The sequence below is a fragment of the Streptopelia decaocto genome (assembly GCF_964273445.1).
Source record: "Streptopelia decaocto genome assembly, chromosome: 12".
Classification (NCBI taxonomy): Eukaryota; Metazoa; Chordata; class Aves; order Columbiformes; family Columbidae; genus Streptopelia; species Streptopelia decaocto.
Window position 1 is genome coordinate 17,870,207 of NC_138667.1, and position 23,652 is coordinate 17,893,858.

Sequence of the window (23,652 nt, forward strand, 5' to 3'; positions counted from 1 at the left end):
CATGGGGTCCATGGGGAGGTTTTTGCCATTCAACTTGTGCTGGACAAAATTTAAAGGTGTGGTAAAGCTGTTTGAACTAAGGAGCTCTTGCTGATGCTGGTCTTCCACAAGTTAAAAAAAAAAAAATCCACTCAGAGCAGAAAGCTATTGAGCCTTCAGATTCAGCTGGGAAGTTTTGGCTCCACAACTCGTGCTTTATAGATGGTATGCGCTAGTAGTGGAGGGCGTTAAAGACGGAACAGGATAACCCTGTTCCCTTCGGAGCACTTCTTGCTTCATTGGCAGTCGCACGTAGTGGTAATGGTAGTGGATCCTGACTCTACAATGAAATCCACTAATCTTACACAGCGGAGTCGGGAAAATGGGGTTGACGCTTGACTTTTCCTTTCTGATCTCTTTTTCCCGAAATTATGTACTTGGACCTGGTGGACTGCTGAACAAACACCCTTTTTATTGCTGCTTCGTGGACTTTTGGACTCTCAAAAGAAAGTGCATGTGGCTCCGTGAAAGGAAAAGATACCGATTATTTCTCGGACGAGTACCCTCAGGTCTTTTGAAGGAAAGCCATTGTTAAATGGTAGCACTACTGAGGATGACTAATTGTTTTCTTTTCTCTTTGTATGTGTATCTCTGCCTGCTGCTTAATTAGTCTAGAATTAGTCCTAAGTGTAAGCATGGCCTGTAGTATAAGCTTACAACGAAACCTCTTGGAGAAGGGGGAGAGATGGAGTCTGATTTAGAGTAGCCTTTGATATGCAGCCGGAAAGTAATAAGTTCAAATGTGAAGGGCCGTCCCTAAGGAGGGCTCTTTTTGAAGGAGGATTTCACTGCTGCCTTGTGATGTTGGTCAAGATTTGGGAAATGTGGTTCTTGATGGCCCATTATGAGGCTGTATTAGTCTGCAGAAAGGGCGAAAGAAAAATAATTCAAGGACGACTGCTACAAAAAACTGTGCAAACCGTGGAGGATATTGTGCTTTCAGAATAAGGGGATACACCTCGTATTATTCTACAAGACAGAATAAGAAAATTTCTTCCTCTAAATTATACTACCATTTAAAACCTTTCCCCTCCCCGCCCCCAACAAAACAGTTAAAGCCAACCTCTATTTTACCCGTGCGGTAAAAGTAACAGAGGTACGGGAAGAATCTGCCTTCTCCCTGGTTGTGGATAGAGGAACAAAGAAAAGCTCGGGTGGAGAAAAGCCGACGCAGGAGATCACCGCTGGAGAGAAGCGATTTCTCCGTGGAGATTGACCCGTGGCCGCGAGCTGTGGGTGGGACAGGCCCGGCGGGCAGCGCTGGGCAGCGCTCGGTGTCTGCAGTGCCGGGAGGAGGCTGCGGGCGCCGCTGTTGACCGAGGAGGAGCGAGAGGAAGGCCGGAGCGCTGCAGGCAGCCCCGCCCGCTGCGGCCCGGCTCGCTCGCTCGCTGGCTGGCTCGGCGTCCGGGCGGTCTGCGAGCGTCCCCGCGGTGCGGAGCCGTGCTGCAGCGAGGCGGAGCGGGGCCGGCGGCGGCGGCCGGGAGCGGCGAAAAGAGCCGGAGCGGGCGGTGGCGGGGAGCTGCTGTTGGTGCGGTGCCGGCGGGACGCGGCGGAGATGTGGGAGGCGGGGAGGCACTGGGGCCGGCGGGAGCGAGCCCTGCTGTGGGGCGTGCTGGTGGCGGCGTGGGAGGCGGCGTGGGGGCAGCTGCACTACTCGGTTCCCGAGGAGATGCCCAAAGGCTCGTTCGTGGGCGACGTGGCCAAGGACCTGGGGCTGCAGCTGCCTGGGATTCGCGACCGCAGCGTCCGCATCCTGGACAAAGGTAGGACGCAATATTTCGCTCTGCATGGAAAGACGGGACATTTAGTGACAGCGGAGAGAATAGACAGAGAGCAGCTGTGCCGGCTGGTGGATAAATGCGTGCTGCGCTGTGAAGTAATAGTAGAGGGAGAAATGCAGGTTTACGGAATCGAAGTGGAAATCACGGACATTAACGACAACGCCCCCAGCTTCCGAGAGACAGAAAAAGAACTGAGAATGAGCGAGATGACAACAGAAGGGTCGCGGTTTCCTCTGGCCCGCGCCCTTGACCTGGACTCAGGACCGAATTCTGTGCAGAGCTACGAGCTAAGCGGCGACGAGCACTTCTCGCTGGCCGTGCAGACGGGTCCCGACGGGGATCAGCGTCCCGAGCTGGTGCTGGCGAAGGCGCTGGACCGGGAGGAGGCGGCGTTTCACGAGCTGGTGCTGAGGGCGAGCGACGGCGGCGAGCCGGCGCGGACGGGCACGGCGCGGATCCGCGTGGCGGTGCTGGACGCCAACGACAACGCGCCCGTGTTCAGCCAGGCGGAGTACACGGTGCGTGTGCCGGAGGACGTGCCCGTGGGCTCCATTCTCGTTACCGTCACGGCCACGGATGCCGACGAGGGACTTAACGGGCATGTGAAGTACTCCTTGAAGAAAATGTCGGAGATAGAAATTTTCCAGCTGCAGGGTGAAACGGGAGCGATCACACTGGTGCGTAGCCTGGACTTCGAGGAAGGCGACTCGTATAAAATGGAGGTGCAAGCACATGACGGGGGAGAACTTTTTGACACGGCAAAAGTCGCGATCGCCGTGACAGACGTCAACGACAACGCGCCTGAAATCACAGTGTCGTCTGTACTGAGCGAGATCTCTGAGGATGCCCCGTCGGGGACCGTGGTGGCCCTTCTCCACGTGCAAGACCGTGACTCGGGAGTCAACGGCGAGGTGCGGTGCAGCATCGCCGAGAGTCTCCCGTTCCGCTTGGAGAAGTCGTTTGATAAGTACTACCGCGCAGTGACGACTCGAGAGCTGGACCGGGAGCAGGTGTCGGAGTACAATGTGACGGTGCGGGCGGCGGACGGCGGGTCACCGGCGCTGTGGAGCAGCGCGGTGCTGTGGCTGCGGGTGCTGGACGTGAACGACAACGCGCCGGTGTTCGCGGAGGCGCGCTACAGCGCCCGCGTGCCCGAGAACAACGCGGCGGGCGCGCTGGTGCTGAGGGTGCGGGCGTGGGACGCGGACTGGGGGCAGAACGCGCGCGTGCGGTACCGGCTGGGGGAGGGGCGTGTGCGGGGCGCGCCGCTGTCGTCGTACGTGTCGGTGGAGGCGGAGACGGGCGCGCTGTACGCGCTGCGCTCGTTCGACTACGAGGAGGTGCGCGAGGTGGGGCTGTGGGTGCGGGCGGAGGACGGCGGCGCGCCGGCGCTGAGCAGCAACGTGTCGGTGCGGCTGGTGATCGTGGACGAGAACGACAACGCGCCGCAGGTGCTGTACCCGCCGGCGGCGCCGCTTGCGGCGGGCGCGGGCTGGGCGGGCGTGGAGCTGGCGCCGCGCTCGGCGGAGCCCGGCGCGCTGGTGGCCAAGGTGGTGGCGGTGGACGCGGACGCGGGGCAGAACGCGTGGCTGTCGTACGAGCTGGCCAAGGCGACGGAGCCGGGGCTGTTCCGCGTGGGGCTGCACAGCGGCGAGGTGCGCACGGCGCGCTTCCCGCTGGCCCGCGACGCGGCGCGGCAGAGCCTGGTGGTGGTGGTGAAGGACCACGGGCGGCCGGCGCTGTCAGCCACGGCCACGCTGACGGTGGTGCTGGCCGAGAGCGTGGCCGAGCTGCTGGCCGAGCTGGGCAGTGCGGCATCGGCGGCGGCGCCGGGCGAGCCGGCCGGCAGCCTGACGCGCTGGCTGGTGCTGGCCGTGGCGGCCGTGTCCTGCCTCTTCCTCGCCTTCCTGCTGCTGCTGCTGGCGCTGCGCCTGCGGCGCTGGCGCCGCTCGCAGCTGCCGGCGGCGGGCAGCGGCGCCTTGCGCGGCGTGCCGGCCTCGCACTTCGTGGGCATCGACGGCGTCCGCGCCTTCCTGCACTCCTACTCGCACGAGGTGTCGCTCACGGCCGACTCGCGCAAGAGCCAGCTCCGCTTCTCGGGCGCCAGCTGCTGCGACACCCTCCCGGCCCGCCCGCCGCCCGACGAGCCCGCGCCCCTGCTGGGGGAGGACCCCGCCGCTCCCCCGGTGAGTTCCAGTGACCGCCCTTTCTCCGCCACATTTCCCTCTGCTGCTTCTCTGCCCTTTCCCTGCCGCGTTCTGCTGCGTCCTGCCTAGGGAGGTTTGGTTATAGGGAAGGAAAAACTTCGTTCGGCAACGTGCTGTGTTCTGGTGGTCTTGCTCCGGGGAGGTGAATGTGTGATCCTTGCTCAGAGTTTCCATTCGTGTGGGAGGCAGGAGAAGTGGGCCTGCTGTTGGCTTGAGTTTTGTTTGAGTAGGACTTTGGTTTTTTTATCACGTTGTCATTGTGTTACACATTTTTCACTGACCCAGTCTACTGGAAGATCGATGTGTCTTGTTGTTTCTTCTCTGAATTGTAGGGAGAAGACAATGTATCGCTTTCATTGCATAGAGATGTAAAAATATTAATGTGAAACCCATGGCATGATCCTGACGCATTCAGAAGAGTAAGGATGTGGACAACAGCCCGTTTGAGGAAAAGTGTTTGCAAATCATCATGGTCAAAGTATATTATTCCAGTTGTGAAAGGCTGGATGACAGAGTCCTGCAGCTGTTCTTGACAGGACAGAAGTGAGACAGTTTGCTTCTTTCTGTGTTCATTGGCCATGTATAGTATGTTTCCACGTGAGTTTGTTTTTCCCAGGTTAGTTTGGCCTTTATACTTCACATGTATTTTTTTCTGCAACACACTGCATACTTGTGGCCCTTGCTTTGTGGAGGTGAATGTGGGATCATTGCTCAGGGTCACAGTTGATGTGAGAAGCAGGAGAAGTGGGGCTACTGCTGGCTTAAGTTTCATTAGTTCAGGGCATTCTGTTTTTATCACGTGGTTACGGTCTTACATGTTGTTGACTGACCCAGTTTTCTCATGGAGGATCCCTTCTTGATTACTTTTATACTATCAATATTTCTTCTCTGAAGTGCAGTGAAGAGACAACTCATCTTTGCATAGATGTAAAAGATACGTATGTGAAAAGTTGGGAAGGTTTGGAAACAATAGTCGTGGGAGCTGTTAAAGGGAAAAAGAGTTTGCTTGAGTGTCACCTGTGTATCTTTCATGTTTACAGCTGTAAAGAGAAAGACTTCCATAGACCTTTTTCTTTAAAATGTTACTAGAAAAAATGCCCTTGCTTGTCACATACATGTCAAATATCATCCATGGAATGGAGAAGATTTCTGTGCAGCTTTCCATTAGGTGGAGTGCATGTGCAAATGATGAACACCATTTATAACCATGTGAGCTGTGAAGTGTTTGAGGAGAGTTTTGAGGGTGCTGTGTGTGAGGAAGTATGGAGATCTGACATGTGTTTTGTCGATTCCCAAGAATTGTTTCTGACCTTCTGAAAATGTGTCTGAAGGTGTCTTATTATCATCTTGGTCAGACTGACCTCCTGTAGGTTCATCATTGTTCTTTCTTATGGCATGTTGTTCCCTGTGAATGGTATTTGAAGGCTTGCCTTGCTTGTTGTGATGAGGTAGAGGTGGGGCTCTTTGTGTCTGATCATGCACCTGAAAAAATCACTGGAGTTACTGCCCTTGCTTGTCACATACACATGGCAAGAAGTCAGTGCGGGATCAGCAAGACAGTGACCTGGAATCTGGAGAAGAGAGGGTTGTGTGCTCCATCTGTCTGGGCAGTGCTTTAATGTCACGCCCAGTGCCGAGGCCTCTGCCACTTACACTACAGCCCTTCTCCTGCCTTCTGAAAGAGGATGACAATCTTGTGACAAGTTGTTCTGTAAGTAATAGATACGGGAGTACTCAATGGTACATGACTCAGAGGTACTGTTTCTAGTAATTTTTGTGTGAAATGTCCCTTTTCCAGATATATGTGCTTATAAGATTGTGATGTGCATTTTCATCCTGGTTGTATTAAACTATCCCCAGCTTTGACTAGCCTTCAGATATTATTAATGGCTCTTGCTCCTACGAAGTAACTGCTGATGTTTCATCAGCATTAAAAGTGTTGTGAATGTAGGGGATGGGAGTGTATTTTCTTCAGGAATTTCTGGGTTCAGTCTTATTATATTATTTGAAGTTGGTGCAAGGAAGGAATTAATTTTATGCACTGTCATGTCCAGTACAACTTTTCTTGTGAACGGTAATCATTTGGCATAGAGAAAGACATTGCAGTATTGGTTGCAGGGTCACATCTCTTCCAAGCTACTTATGTTCATGATGGTGTTTTGATCTTATACTGATGACTGAGCCTTTAACTGAACTACTTGAACTGAAGTGTTTCTAGTGCCCTGAGAACATTTTTCTATTTTTTGAAATGAGTGTGGTGAGCAGAGAAGTTTCTATGCATGCATTCATGTTGTGAGCCTTGTTCTCCATAAGGAGGAGCTGCATGTGCAACATCTGTGTCAGTGGTGTTTGTCTGCAAAGTTTTCTTCCTTGTTGTGTCATGATGGAGCACACTGAAGCATTCAGTCTGTAAAGAGACAGGGCAAGTGCCACAACTCACTCTGCTATAGTTTGGAATGTCTAAAAGCGGTGGTATAAATGCTAATGTTCTCCTGCTTGTTAAATGGGACCCATAGTTCTGCTCCTGTGCATTTTCCTTTTCTTTTTGTCCAAAGAAATTCTTTGGACAACCGTGGCTATAGTGTTTGGTGCAAACTCCTGTGTGATCCTCCCATCTGCTTTTTAGTAACTAGAAACCCTTCTTGTGTACCAGCTACAGCCGATATAATCTGAAATATTAACCTACGAGTCCTTTGCTTCTCTAGGTTTCCTATTCCTTCTATGTTTCTTCTCATGTTCTGAAACTGGACCCCATTCTGGCTGATAGTTCTTAAAGTAGTGATCTGTTAAAATTATCAAGCTGCAGGAGCAGTTTCCACCCATACCTTGAAGATGTTCAGCTGTCAAGACAAAGACTTCCTACACCACTGTTTCTCAGAAATGTTGCTGAATGAAGTGCTTGTTCACCTGTGACCGACATAGAGACAAAATTCGGACAATCATGGTGCAACCAAATGCTGTGAATGCAGAGCAAGGAGGGTGAGAGGCTGTATTCCAACCAGGAAAATAGGTGGACCAATGTGGTTTTGGCTGGGCAATGGTTTGATTTCATGCCTGCTGCCAAGAGAAGGACTCATGGGTAACATGTTTGTTGGAGGTTGCATTTGGCATAGTGATCACAAAATTATTGAGTTTACCATCCTTGGAGAAGTAAGGAGGGTGGCCAGCAGAACTGCTACTTTGGACTTCTGAAGGGCAGACTTTCGTCTGTTTAGGAGGTTGGTTGGCAGAGTCCCGTGGGAGGCAGTCCTGAAGGACAAAGGAGTCTAGGGAGGCTGGTCTCTCTTCAAGGTGGAAATACAAAAGGAACAGTAACATGCTGTTCCCATGTGCTGAAAGGCAAGCCAGCAGGGAAGGAGGCCAGCCTCGCTGAATAGAGAACTGTCGCTGGAACCTAGGAATAAAAGGAGAATGGTTGTTTGGAGGGGCAGGCTGCTCAAGAGGGATTAAAGAATGCTGTGAAGTTATGAAGGGGGAAAATTAAAATGGCCAAAGCTCAATGAGATCTGAGCCTGGATATTGTTGCAAAAGACAACAAGAAATGTTTCTATAAATATATCACCAACAAAAGAAGAGCTAAGGGGAGTCTCCATCCTCTGGTGAATGCAGGGAGAAACACAGTGACAGAAGATGAGGGCAAGTCTGAGGTACTAAATGCCTTATTTGCCTTAGTATTTAAGACCAGTTGTGCTTCAGGTACCCAGCCCCCTGAGCCAGAAGGCAAGGATGGGCAGCAGAATGAAGACCCAGTAATCCAAGGGGAAATGCGATCTGCTACACTAGTTAGGCACCCACAAATCTATGGGGCCAGATGGGATCCATCCAAGGGTGTTGAGGGAGCTGGCAGAGAAGGTGATGAAGTCACTTTCCATTATCTATCAGCAATCCTGTCCAACTGGGGAGGTCTCCGTTGACTGGAAGTTGGCAAACATGACACCAATCTACAAGAGGGCCAGAAGGAGGATCCAGGGAAATACAGGCCTGTCAGTCTGACCTCAGTGCCAGGGAAGGTCATGGAGCTGATCATCCTGAGTGCTGTCACGTGGCACATATGAGATAACAATCAGGCCCAGTCAGCATGGGTTTATGAAAGGCAGATGATGTAAAGACTGTGGACGTTGTGTACCTAGACTTCAGTAAAGCGTTTGAGGCTGTATCCCACAGCATTCTCCTGGATAAGCTGCAGCTCATGGCCTCTATGGGAGTACTCTGTCATGGATAAAATAATTAGTTGGAGGGCCAGGCCCAAAGAGTTGTGGTGAACGGAGTCAAATGCAGTTGGTGGCTGATCATGAGTGGTGTTCCCCAGGGATCAATACTTCTGTTTAGTATCTTTATCAATGATCTGGATGAGGGCATTGAGTGCACACTTAATAACTACGCAGATGACACCGTGGGTGGGAACGTCGATCTGCTGGAGGGTAGGAAGGCTCCACAGAGGGACCTGGACCAGCTGGATCATTGGGCTGAGGCCAATTATACGAGATTTAATGAGACCAAGTGCCAGGTCCTGCATTTAGGTCACAACAACCCCCTGCAATGATACAGTCTTGGGGAAGAGTGGCTGGAAAACTGCCTGATGGAAAAGGACTTGGGGATGTTGATTGACAGCAGCTGAATATGAGCCAGCAGTGTGACCAGGTGGCCAAAAAGGCCAACAGCATCCTGGCTTGTATCAGGAATTGTGTGGCCAGCAGAACTAGAGGAGTGAGTGTGCCACTGTACTCTGCACTGGTGAGGCCTCACCTTGAATACTGTGTTCAGTTTTGGGGCCCTCATTATAAGAAACGCATTGAGGTACTAGAGAGAGTTCAGAGGAAGGTGACAAAGCTATTGAGGGGCCTAGAGCACAAGTGTTATGAGGAGTGGTTGAGAGAAGTGGAGCTGTTTAGCCTGGAGAAAAGGAGGCTGAGGGGAGACCTTATCGCTGTCTTCAACTACCAGAAAGGTTGTAGCATGGAATGCATTGGTCTTTTCTCCAAAGTAGCATGTGATAGGACAAGTGGAAATGGCCTCAGGTTGCACCAGGAAAGGTTCAGATTGGATATTAGGAAAATATTCTTCCCAGAAAGGGTTGTCAGGCATTGGAACTGGCTGCCCAGGGCAGTGGTGGAGTCACCATCCCTGGAGGTGTTTAAAAGGTGCATAGACAAAGTTCTTACGCACATGGTTTAGGGCTAGAGTTAGGTTACAGGGTCTCTTCCAAGTGAAATGATTCTATGATACTATGATTCATGCTGTGGTCCTAGCTTTGCTGTCCTGAAAGGCAATGGTAGTCCTCTCATAATAAACTATTTGAGCTTCAGTGTGTACACAGAACTGTGATTCATGGGTAGGACAGCTTATGATTCTTGTGTGAAAGCTTTGTGGTGTAGAATTTCTTCATATTTGTAGTTACACTTTCTTTTAGGCCTCTGTTTTCTGGGAGGTTGTGGTTCATTTTCGCCATTTCTTCACAGTGCTTTTGCATTTGAAAGTGTAGTGTTGCTTTGCAGCAAATACTTCCTTCAGCCATCCAAGACAGAATTTTAGGTGTAAGGAGAATGAAGCAGAAGCTAAAAGAGATTCTGTTACCCTTTCTCAGAAGACTGAGCTTGAGGAAGAGGTGATAAGACATTTAAACTTACAGCTTCATATTTGTTGGAGAGGAGGAGGGCACATGGTATTAAAAAATTAGTGAGAGCTGATAATTACTTCTTAGCATGTAGTCCACTTGCAGCTTTAGAGATAGACAGCGTCCAGGTGCTCTCAGAGATCAATTCCTTGTCTGCAGTGAAGACCAAGACATCCTCTCAGTGAGTTACTCTGAACACTTTCTTTTTAAGATTTTGTTGAGTTACTTGTCTGATTTTGGTCTTTTTCCTGTTCTCCTATCTATGTAGGTTTATTTTTAAGTAGCAGTGTATCCTCGTTTATAAATCCATTGTGGTCTAGTGCCTCTTGCTCATGGTCCAGCAGGTGTGGAAAGCAGGACATTTGAGGGTACCTATGTGTCCTGGTTTTTGGTAGGGAATGTATGAAAGCATAACCTTAAGTAGAAGTCACATCTCTGTACAACAGTGCATGTGACAAAACGCAATAGATTTTCTTCTCCCTAAAATAGAAATCACCACATAAGTCTCTGACTTATGGAAAAACAAACAAAAACAAACAAAAAACCAGAGAAGATGGAAACCCTTTGCAGGCCTTGCAACCCTTTGCTTCATTCTGTTTCTGACTGCATATTAATTTGTCTATTATGAATGTTTGTTCTCGGTATTTATCCTAGGTAAGGAAAGCAGAATTCAAAATACCTGACAGTGATAAAAAGCTCTTCCCTAGCTATACTATACGGTTCCATCTTGATTTTTAATAAACATAGATGAGTTCCTTTATTGCTTGCTCTGCTGCAAATATTTACAGCTGACCATTGCGACTCAAGGAGATAGCCTAACAGCGATCGACAACGTCACTCTGTCCTAACCGACCTTGGAGTTGCAGCAAGCGAAAGCTTTTGAGCTTTCTAGTTCTAATGAAAGTGAGACCCCGAAGGCGAGTGTAGGCACCGATCCTTGTTGAGGAGCCCGAGTCCCCAGGAGCCCGGCCATCAGGCGGCTGCGGTGGCGTCGCGGCGCCTCCGGGTGCCGCTGTTGGCCGAGGCGGAGCGGCGCTGGAGCTGGAGCCGCAGCCGGATCCGCCGCAGCGTCCTGCCCCCGCAGGCTGCTCGCTCGCCCGGCGCCGGCCAGAGCGGCAGCGGCACAGGCAGCAGGAGCGAGAGGCGGCGCGGATTGGGGAGCAGCGGCGTCCGAGCCGGCGTCCACATCGCTCGCTGACCTCCGGCGGCCCCTGCGCTTTTTGCGGAGTGGGGCTGGAAGGAGGGAGAGCAGCGGTAGGAGGGAGAAGCGCGGCGAGCGCTGCCGAGAATGGCGGGCGGGCAGAGGCAGAGGCGGCGGCAAGCAGGCGGGCGAGTGCTGCTGCCCGTTTTGCTGCTGGGATTGTGCTGGCGGGCGGCGGCCGAGCGGCTCCGCTACACCATCCCCGAGGAGCTGGGCAGAGGTTCGCTGGTGGGGCCCCTGGCGCGGGACCTGGGGCTGAGCCCGGCAGACCTGCCGGCACGCAAGCTGCAGCTCAGCGCGGACAAGCAATACTTCACGGTGAGCGGGGAGAACGGGAACCTGTACGTGAGCGAGCGGCTGGACCGGGAGGAGATGTGCGGCGAGGCGGCGTCCTGCTCCGTCAGCTTCGAGGCGCTGGTGCAGAACCCACTCAACGTTTTCCACGTCGAGGTGGCCATCCAGGACGTCAACGACAACTCTCCGACCTTCAGCAAGGCGGCTCTGGACCTCGAGATCGGTGAATGGATCCCGCCCGGGGCACGTTTTCCTCTGGAGATGGCCCGAGACGCGGACGTGGGCAGCAACTCACTGCTGACTTACCAGCTCACTGACAACCCGGCCTTCACTCTGGCCGTGAAAGAGAGTCCAGATGGAAGCAAACAGCCAGAATTAATGTTGGAGAGAGCGTTGGACCGGGAGAAGCAGAGCTCCTTCCAGCTGGTGCTGACGGCGGTGGATGAAGGTGAACCCGTGAGGTCCGGGACTGTCCAGGTTCGCATCAACGTGACTGACGCCAACGACAACGCGCCCGTGTTCAGTAAGAGCGTCTACGTGGCGCGAGTGCGGGAGAATGTGCCTGCAGGATCGCTGGTGCTGCGGGTCCGTGCCACGGATGCGGACGCGGGCTCCAATGGGTGGGTGTCCTACTCCTTCGGCAACGTCCCAGACGGCGTCCGCGCGTTGTTCAGTGTCGACAGCGAGAGCGGCGAGGTCAAGACGGTGGGATCCCTCGATTTCGAGGAGAAGAGCAAATACAGCTTCGGCCTGGAGGCGAGGGACGGCGGTGGGCTCACTGGTCACTGCAAGGTGCAGATAAACATCACGGACGCGAATGACAACGCTCCCGAAATCACGATGCTGTCGGTGTCGAGCCCGGTGTCCGAGGACGCGCCAGCTGGCACGGTGGTGGCGCTTCTGAAAGTGCGGGATCGGGACTCCGGCGAGAACGGGGAGGTGTCGTGTGAACTGTCGAATGAGGCGCCGCTGTCGCTTATAAAGTCGTCGGGTGGCTCGTACAAGGTGGTGACGGCGAGCGTGCTGGACCGGGAGCAGGCGGCCAAGCACCGCGTAAGGGTGGTGGCCAGGGACCGGGGCCGGCCGGCGCTGTCGAGCAGCACGGCGCTGGTACTGGAGGTGTCGGACGTGAACGACAACGCGCCGGTGTTCGAGGAGGCCGCCTACAGCGCCTACGTGGCAGAGAACAACGCGGCGGGCGCGCCAGTACTGCGGGTACTCGCGCAGGATGCGGATGTGGGCGCCAACGGGCGCGTGAGCTACTGGCTGGCGGGCGGCAGCGCTGACGCGGCGGCGTACGTGTCGGTGGAGGCGCGGAGCGGCGCGCTGTACGCGCAGCGCTCCTTCGACTACGAGCAGTGCCGCGAGTTCGCCGTGGTCGTGCGGGCGCAGGATGGCGGAGAGCCGGCGCGGAGCTCGACGGCGACGGTGCGCGTCTTCGTGCTGGACCGCAACGACAACGCGCCGCGGGTGCTCTGGCCGGCGCCGGAAGCGGGAGAGAGAGTGCGGGGGTCGGCGCCGGCGTTGGAGCCGTTCGAGGTGGTGCCGCGTTCGGCCGAGGCCGGGTACCTGGTGGCCAAGGTGGTGGCGGTGGACGCGGACGCGGGGCGCAACGCGTGGCTGTCGTACGAGCTGGTGCAGGCGGCGGAGCCGGCGCTGTTCCGCGTGGGGCTGCACAGCGGCGAGGTGCGCACGGCGCGGGCCGTGTCGGAGAGGGACGCGGCCAAGCAGCGGCTGGTGGCCGTGGTGAAGGACCACGGGCAGCCGGCGCTGTCGGCCACGGCCACACTGCACGTGGTGCTGGCCGAGAGCTTGCAGGAGGCGCTGCCGGAGCTGAGCGAGCGGGCGGCGGGCGCCGAGTCGGCGGCGGAGCTGCAGTTCTACCTAGTGCTGGCGCTGGCGCTGCTGTCCGCGCTGTTCCTGCTGAGCGTGGCGCTGGCCGTGCTGGCGCGGCTGCGCCGGGCCGGGCCGCCCGCCGTCCTGCGCTGCCTGGGCGCGCAGCGCTTGTCCGTGGCCGGCGCCGCCTTCCCGGCCGACTTCTGCGAGGGCACCTTGCCCTACTCCTACAACCTGTGCGTGGCGCCGGGCCGCGCCGTGGCCGAGGCCGCTTGGCTGCCGCCGCCGCTGCCCAGCCTGCCCGCGGAGGAGCTTCTGGGCGGGGAGCCCAACGGGAAACGGAGCCCGAGCAGCAGCGCTGGCGCGGGAGAGCCGCCCGCCGACTCCGACGCACCACAGGTCTGTAAGGCCGCGGTCTCCCGTTTTTTTCCATGAGCATTTCTGAACTTTCTTCCCTTTTCCCCTGTTTTTTACCCGAGTGGTGAGAATAGGGAGTGCTTCTCCTCGTCTCCGTGAAAAAAATGAAATATCGATGTGTTCTTCTCTGACTCATAGCAGGCAGGTAATGGCTTCAATTCATGTTTCTTCATTGATCAAAAATACAATTTCATCTGAGAGGTGTTGACTAGAAATCTCATTTGAGTTAGGAACGTGGAAACTGAATGATTGTACACCATGAGAATTGTGATGGATCCACTATATTAGAGAATTTTCCTTCTACGTCACTTTTTTCCCAAATTGCACTTGATCTTGCTTGAAAACTGCATACAATACCGTTGGCTTCTTAAAGGAAAGGTGCATATAGGTCCATGAATGGAGAAATTAAAGATAGTTCCTTCCTATTTAATGTTCTAGCCTTCCTCCTTGTGCTCTCTTTTTTTTTTTTTTTGGTAGATGGCTGCTGTAGTAATTGCAGCATTAATGGGATGGATAAATATTATCCAAGCATGATTTTTCTGAGTAATTGCATATAAACTATACACACCCTGATTTTCCATATCATAATGAAAAGGGAAATCCTGTCGGTTAACTTTCCTTTCTTAGTATTAGTTGCATTTTCAGGTATTCCAAGAATTTTAGTGATGTTGCCTGAGCAACCTCCCCTCCTCAGGAGTTGTTATATGGAACATGGTCTACATTTACTACTCCCTCCCTGTTGACTGAGAGTGAGATACTCGGTTTCAGCGGATTAACCCTACCTTCTTCCGCCTTTAAATAACTAATCTCAGTCATTTGTGGCAGAATAGTTAATTCCGTATCTCTACTCTGAAATCAGTTGCATGGGAGTGGTGCTCATGAGCAATTTACCTTGTGCATCGATTATTGAGATATGTGTATTAATTATTATTTGTTGGCCAAAATTGACGATGCATGGTGAAACTCTTAAGTGTAATGAGCTCTGCTGATGTTAGTCGTCCACAAGGGGAAAATAAAAAAAGAAAGACTTTTTTCATTTTTCACTCAGAGTTCAGAGCAGGCAGTTATTGGTGTCACTCTTGGTTCATCATGCATTCAGGTCCAGCTGAGAAGTTTTGGCTCCACAACTTGTGCTATATAAAATAGTATGCGTTAATATTGGTTGAGAACTCTCTTTTCTGTGCTGAATGATGTCTCTGGGCCTTTCTGAACGTCCATCCTGTTTCTCCTGGGTTTCCGCATTCCCTTCAGAGTACGCACTAGGTGTTGACACTTCTGGGTTCACTGGCAGTCACAGGTTCAGGTTCAGTTTTGATTACAAAGCCTGTGTTGTCTGAAGGGTCAACAATGGTGAATGGTGAACCCTGAGTCTATAATGAGATCCATTAACTCTACACAATTGGGGTCAGGGAAATGGGGTTGATGTTTGGTGTGTGACATTTTTCTTTCCTGATTGCTTTTTTCCCCGAAGTTACGTATTTGGGCCTGCTTGACCTTTTGGACCTGAACAAACCCATTTGTTCGATGCTGTTTTGGTTTTGGACTCCCAAGGGAAAGTGCATGGGATTCCGTGAATGGAGAAGTTACAGTTTATTCCTTTGTCGTGTAACTTCTGACTGATTTTTTCCAGGCATGATTTCTCTGAGTTGTCTGTGCAGTACCTTCTTTTTTGTTTGTTTGGTTTTTTTGTTTGTTTGTGTTTTTTTTTTAATTTATTTTTTCTATTTCTGATCTGTCTTTTCCTACAGATGTCTTTGTATCCACTTTTTTTTTTTCTCAAAAGGTTTTCCTTTGTTTAATAAGAAGCACTGTCTTTATGCTAGTTTGTTCGTTGATTTTCTGTTCTCTTTTTGTGTGTATCAATGGAATGGAATATTAATGGAATAGAATTAATGGAATGGAATATTAATTCCTCACTGAAAGCACGGCTTGTAGTGTAAGATTATACAGAAACCTGTTGGAGAAGGGGGAGAAATTGAGGCTGATTTAGAGCAGACCAACAGTGAAGGGACTCCTTCTAAAGGAGGATTGATGCGTTATGCTGTCTTGTCTTGGCCAGGATTTGAAAAATGTGGCTGGTGGTGTTCCAGTACGAGGCTGTATTACTCTGCAGAAAGGGTGAGAGAAAAGTCATCCACAGACGAGTGCTACAAAAAGCTGTGAAATCCGCAGAGGAGATTGTGCTTTCAGAAAAAGGGGATACGCCCTGTAATATTCTACACATTACACTAAGAAAGCTTAAATCTATGTATCATGGCCACCATTTCAAAAATATTTTTCCCCTGCGATAAAATTCACACAACAACGGCTCGGCTAGAGAAGAGCCAACGCAGGAGATCACTGGAGAGAGGCGACATCTCTGTGTCCACTGTCCCGTGGCCGCGAGCTGTGGGTGGGACAGGCCGGGCGGGCAGCGCTGGGCAGCGCTCGGTGCCTGCAGTGCCGTGAGGAGGCTGCGGGCGCCGCTGTTGACCGAGGAGGAGCGAGAGGAAGGCCGGAGAGCTGCAGGCAGCCCCGCCCGCTGCGGCCCGGCTCGCTCGCTGGCTGGCTGGCTCGGCGTCCGGGCGGTCTGCGAGCGTCCCCGCGGTGCGGAGCCGTGCTGCAGCGAGGCGGAAGGGCCGGCGGCGGCGGCCGGGAGCGACGAGCCGTGGTCGGAAGGCGGGGAGCTGCCATAGTTGGTGCGGTGTCGACGGGACGCGGCGGAGATGTGGGCGGCGGGGAGGCGCTGGGGCCGGCGGGAGCGAGCCCTGCTGTGGGGCGTGCTGGTGGTGGCGTGGGAGGCGGCGTGGGGGCAGCTGCGCTACTCGATTCCCGAGGAGCTGCCCAAGGGCTCGTTCGTGGGTGACGTGGCCAAGGACCTGGGGCTGCAGCTGCCGGCGTTCGGTGACCGCGCACTCCGCATCTTGGACAAAGGTAGGACGCAGTATTTCGCCCTGCACGGGAAGACGGGACATTTAGTGACGGCGGAGAGGATAGACAGAGAGCAGCTGTGCCGGCTTGTGCAGCAATGCGTGCTGCGCTGTGAGGTGATAGTGGAGAGAGAAATGCAGGTTTACGAAATCGAAGTGGAGATCACGGACATTAACGACAACGTCCCCACCTTCCGAGAGGGAGAAACAGAACTGAGAATGAGCGAGATGACAGCACCAGGATCGCGGTTTCCCCTGGACGAGGCTCACGACCCGGACTCGGGACCGAATTCTGTGCAGAGCTACGAGCTAAGCGGCGACGAGCACTTCTCGCTGGCCGTGCAGGCGGGTCCCGGCGGGGATCAGCGTCCCGAGCTGGTGCTGACGAAGGCCCTGGACCGGGAGGAGGCGGCGTTTCACGAGCTGGTGCTGAGGGCGAGCGACGGCGGCGAGCCGGCGCGGACGGGCACGGCGCGGATCCGCGTGGCGGTGCTGGACGCCAACGACAACGCTCCCGTGTTCAGCCAGGCGGAGTACACGGTGCGTGTGCCGGAGGACGTGCCCGTGGGCTCCACCCTCGTCATTGTTACGGCCACAGACGCCGACGAGGGTCCCAACGGGCACGTGAAATACTCACTGAAGAAGGCGACGGACTTGGCATTGGACATTTTCCGGCTGGACGATGAAACGGGAGCGATCACGCTGGTAGGGAGCCTGGACTTCGAGAAGGGCGATTCCTACGAAATGGAGGTGCAGACACACGATGGCGGGGGCCTCTTCGACAAAACGAAAGTGGCGATCACCGTGACAGACGTCAACGATAATCCACCCGAAATCACAGTGTCGTCTGTACTGAGCGAGATTTCTGAGGACGCCCCGCCTGAGACCATGGTGGCCCTGCTGTACGTGCAGGACCGGGACTCGGGACCTAACGGCGAGGTTCGGTGCTCTCTGGATGGGGACATCCCATTCCGGCTGCAGAGCTCGCGGGGCAGCTACTACAGCGTGGTGACGGCTCGGGAGCTGGACCGGGAGCAGGTGTCGGAGTACAACGTGACTGTGAGGGCGGTGGACGGCGGGTCGCCGGCGCTGTGGAGCAGCGCGGTGCTGTGGCTGCGGGTGCTGGACGTGAACGACAACGCGCCGGTGTTCGCGGAGGCGCGCTACAGCGCCCGTGTGCCCGAGAACAACGCGGCGGGCGCGCTGGTGCTGAGGGTGCGGGCGTGGGACGCGGACTGGGGGCAGAACGCGCGCGTGCGGTACCGGCTGGGGGAGGGGCGTGTGCGGGGCGCGCCGCTGTCGTCGTACGTGTCGGTGGAGGCGGAGACGGGCGCGCTGTACGCGCTGCGCTCGTTCGACTACGAGGAGGTGCGCGAAGTGGGGCTGTGGGTGCGGGCGGAGGACGGCGGCGCGCCGGCGCTGAGCAGCAACGTGTCGGTGCGGCTGGTGATCGTGGACGAGAACGACAACGCGCCGCAGGTGCTGTACCCGCCGGCGGCGCCGCTTGCGGCGGGCGCGGGCTGGGCGGGCGTGGAGCTGGCGCCGCGCTCGGCGGAGCCCGGCGCGCTGGTGGCCAAGGTGGTGGCGGTGGACGCGGACGCGGGGCAGAACGCGTGGCTGTCGTACGAGCTGGCCAAGGCGACGGAGCCGGGGCTGTTCCGCGTGGGGCTGCACAGCGGCGAGGTGCGCACGGCGCGTTTCCCGCTGGCCCGCGACGCGGCGCGGCAGAGCCTGGTGGTGGTGGTGAAGGACCACGGGCGGCCGGCGCTGTCGGCCACGGCCACGCTGACGGTGGTGCTGGCCGAGAGCGTGGCCGAGCTGCTGGCCGAGCTGGGCAGCGCGGCGTCGGCGGCGGCGCCGGGCGAGCCGGCCGGCAGCCTGACGCGCTGGCTGGTGCTGGCCGTGGCGGCCGTGTCCTGCCTCTTCCTCGCCTTCCTGCTGCTGCTGCTGGCGCTGCGCCTGCGGCGCTGGCGCCGCTCGCAGCTGCTGCCGGCGGACAGCGGCGCTTTGCGCGGCGTGCCGGCCTCGCACTTCGTGGGCATCGACGGCGTCCGCGCCTTCCTGCACTCCTACTCGCACGAGGTGTCGCTCACGGCCGACTCGCGCAAGAGCCAGCTCCGCTTCTCGGGCGCCAGCTGCTGCGAGACCCTCCCGGCCCGCCCGCCGCCCGACGAGCCCGCGCCGCTGCTCGGGGAGGACCCCGCCGCTCCCCCGGTGAGTTCCAGTGACCGCCCTTTCTCCAAGACGGTTTCCTCTGATGCTTCGCTGCCCTTTCCGCTCTGCGTTCTGCTCTGTCCCATGTAGGGAGGTTTGGTTACAGGGAAGGCCAAGCTTCGTACAGCAACGCGCTGTGTGCTGGTGGCTCTTGCACTCGGGAGGTGAACGTGTGATCGTTGCTCAGAGTTATCATAGGCGTGGGAAGGGGAAGAACCGGTACTGTTGCTGGCTCGAGCTTCGTTTGGCCGGGGCTCTGTTCAGTACCAATCTGTAGTATGGTTTGTCGTGTGTTTCTTCTTCCCAAATCATTTTGGCCTAAGACATGCTAGAGAGGTTTGGTTACAGGGAAGGAAAAGCTTCGTTCAGCAACGGGCTGTGTGCTGGAGGCTCTTGTTCCGGGAAGGTGAACGTGGGAGGCAGGAGAAGTGGGGCTGCTGTTGGCTTGAGTTTCGTTTGAGTAGACTTTGGGTTTTTTATCACGTTGTCACCGTGTTATGCATTTTTCACTGACCCAGTCTACTGGACGACCGATGTATCTTGATGTTTCTTTTGGGAAGTGTAGTGAGCAGACCATGTCCCGGTGGCTTTTGTTCCGGGGAGGTGAACGCGTGATCGTTGCTCAGCGTTACAGTTTGTGTGGGAGGCAGGAGAACTGGGGCCGCTGTTATCTTGAATTTCGGTAGACCTGGGCTTTCTGTCTCTAGTAGGCGTCAGGTCATTTCTCATTTTGTCCCCTGACGTGTCATACCGTTTTTCCTGTCATTGTTAGCTCTTCTGAACAATCGTCTTGCGTTAGTAGCAAATTGAAGTTTGCGTTATTAGCACGGTCATCTGTCTTCCCAACAGCATACGTGCTTGAGTAGGATGAAAGTGTCTTGAAACGGAACATAAGACCCCCGTGTAGAACTGCTAATCGTTTCAGTTTTTCTCAGCCTTTTTGTTTCTCTATGATAATGTGGATGAGAAACGAAATGTCTCTTTTTTGTTCCATATTGCCATGTTTTTCGGTGGGTGGAGGAATGGGCTGGCAACGAGTGGTCCCTTGTTCATGTTTGCTTGCTTGTTATAAGAGTGGAAGGGAATTTTAGACTCTGCAATGTGAGTTCCATCTTCACAAAGAAGCTTGGCTAGAATACATGTTACTCCAGCTGTACTGAGAGCCCTGGGAGGTTCTTCCTTTGTGTTGTCATATTGTCATCAATTCTTAACTAATAGCTTAATTTGGGGCTTATGACAAACGTCATAATGGGAGCTTTGGGAAGAGCAAACTGTGTATTCACTACCTACTAAATACCTGAACTATGTACCTACTCTAAGTGCCATAATGTAGGAAAGTATGCTGTGATCCCTTCCTTTCAGCAAGTGTTAACTTACCTTACTTGTTGTAATGATCTGAAGGTGGGTCTTTGTCTCTGGTTATGTGTTGATGCTCTGTGTATTTTTCATTCCACGGCTCTATTGCTGGCCTTTTGAAGGTGTCTTATTTTTGGTTATCAGAGTGGTCAGATTCCAACTGAACAAGTTGTGGTTTCGTCATTTTGTTTTCTTTTTGCAGTTATTGAGCATCCACATTCACTTCATGTTAAAATTCGAGCATCATGAGCCTTTGAAGTTACTCATGTGCTGAATAGGGGTGATGGTGTCTTTGAGCTGATATATGGATGACTTACGCATGTGAGAACATTCTACTTTCTTCAAATTATGGTTATGAGCAGAGAAATCTCTTTGTAGGCATCCATGTTGTGATGCTTGCTCTCAGATCAGGAGAAGTTGTGCATACAACCTTTCTTTCAATGGTATCTGTCTGCAAAGGCACATTTCTATTGCATGAAGTTTGGGTAGGAAGAAAAATTCTGTCTGTCCATAGACAGGGCAGGTGAAAGAGTTTGCTGTGATGCAATTCAAAATGTCAGAGACAGGTTTAAATGTTCACTTTCTCCTAGCTGTTAGATGGGGCACACTGTAGTGGTTCAATGTGCCTTCCATTTTTATTGTCCAAAGAAATTACATTGAGGAACTGTGGCTACAGTCTGTGATGTGAGATTCTGTTTGGGTCTCCTGTGTTCTTTTTGACAACTGGATGTCTTTCTTGTGTACTGACTACAGTTGACATAATCTGAAATGTTAAGCTATGATTCCTTCACTTGTGCAAGTTTCCATTCTTGCCTTGTTTGTTGTCCAGGTCTAGAGCTGGGTCTCATTGTGGCTGGTAACCCTGAAAACATTAGAAGATCTCTTAAATTGTTGAGCAGGGGGGGCAGTTTCCATATCTTCAATGAGTCCACCTGCCAGGACAAACACTTTGATATACTTCTGTTTCCCAAAAATATCACTGAATGACATGTCTCCCACCTGTGGCTGCCATGCAGTCAAATACTGGATGTGGTCCATGGTGCAACTACAAGCTGTGAATGCAGAGCAAGGAGGGTGTGAGGATGGATTCCAACCAGTGTTAGCAATCAGGACACATAACCACGGGCGTAGTTATATGCGGTGCTTTATTTCAGTGCTGGGAAACCAGGGGTTCGCACCCAAAGCTGGCTTCGCTGGTCAGTTTAAGTTACACAGTATTTATACAGTCCATTCACATACATATTCGTATATTCATTAAGATACGTAAGAGTTACTCAACATTGATTGCAACATCGAGTGCAACATCTTGGAACTATTTTGATCATGTGCAGTGTCCTCTGGTGGTCTTTCAGGGGGTCTTCAGGATGAAGTAAGTAGTCTTCATCACTTCTGTCCCTTTCACCTTTGGGTACTGCACAGGCGTACTTCTTCTATAGCTAGATAACTGCTGACTTGCTCAACCTCCGGAGATACTGCATGTACTTCTCTTCACTCTATGCGTATTTAGGCTAAGATAAAAGCTAGGTTGTTAAGACAGGAGTATACTCGAACACGATATGCTTGAACATCCTTTCAGGGACAGTTTACAAAACTGATTCATCCTTTCATGAACATTTTGTAAAACTGGTTCTGTTACTAACACCAGGAAAATTGGTGGGTCAGTGTGTTTTTGGCTGAGCAATTATTTGATTTCATGGCTGGTGCCAAGGCCTGTACCGTGTTTGCTGTGATTCCGGATTCCTTGTCCTGAGAGGCAATGGTAGTTCTCTACTTTTCAGTGTTTATGCAATAGCTGTGCATGTAGAATGATGATGCATGGGTAGCACAGCTTATACTTCCTGTGTAATATCTCCTTTATTCACCTCTGTCTCCCTGGATCATTGTGATGTAGAGTTAATTCATAGTTGTAATTTGACTTTCTTTCAGGCCTTTGTTTCCTGGAAGTTGTGATTAGTTTTCCCCATATCTGGTGAGTGCTCTTGCATTTGAGAGTGTGAGTGTTGTTTTGCAGCAAATACTTCCTTCAACCACCTCAGACAGAGTTGTGAGGAAAATGAAGCAGAATCTAAAAGATAATCTATTTTACTTTATCAGAAGACTGAGCTTGAGAACGATGCCCATGATAAGATGATTACACATATGGCATCCTGTCTGTGGGAGATGAGTAGGCCACATATTAGAAGAACTGCTGAGAGCTGATGACTATTTCTTACAATGAAATCCCCAACAATGTAGTCCAGGGGGCTCCACTTCCAGTCTGAGGCCTCAGTGACATCCAGGTGCCCTCAAGGATGAATTTAAATTCCTGTAGTGAAGTCTTATAAGTCCACCCAGTGAGTTTGTCTGACTACACTTTCTGGTGTAATGATTCCTTGCATTGCTTGTTTGATTAATGTTTTTGTTTTTTCTGTACCTGGTCTCCTATATATTTAGATTTACGTGTGACTATCAACATAGCTTCATCTAGCTATGTGTCATGCATCCATGTCTCTTGCTCTTGCTACAGTGAATGTGAAAGGCAGGAGATGTGAGAGCACCTTTATTTTCTGTTATTGTAAACACGACTTAGCAGAAGTCACATCTCTGAGGAACTGTGTGTGTGATAGAAGAGGGGAGAGATTCTCCCTACACCGTTAGTATGATGACCCAGCCTCTGTTGGATGACCACTCCTCTTTTACTATGGCCATTTAACATCCATGTGGTTTAGAACATTTTTGTTTCTCCTCAGAATGGTGGTGAGCAGAGAAATGTACCTGTCTTCTTGGTGTGATCGTAGTGTGTTATAGAAGAACAGATGGTCGTTTCCTTGCTTGTCATGTTTAACACAAGCATGGGCCTATATGGTGTACCATTCAATTTGAGTGGCTTCTGCTCAATAACTTTGTCCTAAGAAATGTTATTCCACCTGAATCCATTCACTTTTGTATATTTCTAACTGTTCCCTTACTTGTTGTCATGAGCTACAACTTGACCCCAAGGTGTCTGATCAAATGGGGAAGGTCACTTCTGTTCTAGATGTCTGAGTGCAGGTGCAATTCCTGTACACACCTTCTCTCTGCTGCTTCTCTGCCTTTTCCCTGCCATATTCTGCATCCTGGAGGTTTGGTTATGGACAAGGCAAAGCTTCATTCAGCAACGCCCTGTGTCCTGGTGGCTTTTTGTCCAAGGAGGTGATTGTGGGACTGCTGCTCAGCGTTACAGCTGGTGTGGGAGGCAGGAGAAGTGGAGCTACTGCTGACTTGAGTTTTGTTGCACTTATTCTATTGTCACTTTGTTTTTCATTTTGTTCTATGACATGGGTTACTGTTTTTCCTGTCAGTATTATCCCTTCTGAATTGACATCTTGCATTATTAGCAAATGGAAGATTACGTTTTTAGCAGGGTCACATGTCTTCCCAGCCACACATATTCTTGAGTAGGGTCAGATGCTCTTGAAATGGAATGTTAATGGCCCCATGTATAACTTGCCTTGACAGGTTAATAATTTGTAATTTTATGCAGCTTTATTGCTTGTTTCATGTCCTTACCTGCCTGTCCATATAATAGCACTTGATCTTATATTGTTTATTATCTATTATAGTTGAAAGTAGTGCATGAGAAAAAGACTACTACATATTCTTAATAAAGGTACTGGTTAGAGAGGTCCTCTTCTTTTTCTGTGCTACTTACCAGGTAGTGAGCTGTGTTACTTATAAGGTGGGCCTTTTACAAATACAAAAATATTTATATCTTGAATGGCATGCTAGTTGAAATGTTTTTCTCAAGTCCATCTTTGCTTCACTT

The 23,652-nt window shown here is 52.5% G+C and overlaps 2 protein-coding genes across 2 annotated transcripts; both read left to right on the plus strand.

Moving 5' to 3' along the window:
• Positions 1-1,308: 1,308 nt before the first annotated feature.
• On the plus strand, positions 1,309-4,096 carry LOC309445319 (protocadherin gamma-A10-like; the record flags this gene model as incomplete). The annotated part of the gene is made up of 1 exon (XM_082063958.1): positions 1,309-4,096. The coding sequence occupies exon 1, from the start codon at positions 1,595-1,597 to the stop codon at positions 4,094-4,096; it is 2,502 nt and encodes an 833-aa protein (XP_081920084.1). The 5' UTR covers positions 1,309-1,594.
• A 6,833-nt stretch (positions 4,097-10,929) lies between these two features.
• LOC309445320 (uncharacterized protein) lies at positions 10,930-18,602 on the plus strand (the record flags this gene model as incomplete). The annotated part of the gene is given in 4 exon segments (XM_082063959.1): positions 10,930-13,371; positions 15,707-15,941; positions 15,944-16,081; positions 16,084-18,602. Coding segments are annotated over 4 exon segments (5,334 nt in total).
• Positions 18,603-23,652: the final 5,050 nt, after the last annotated feature.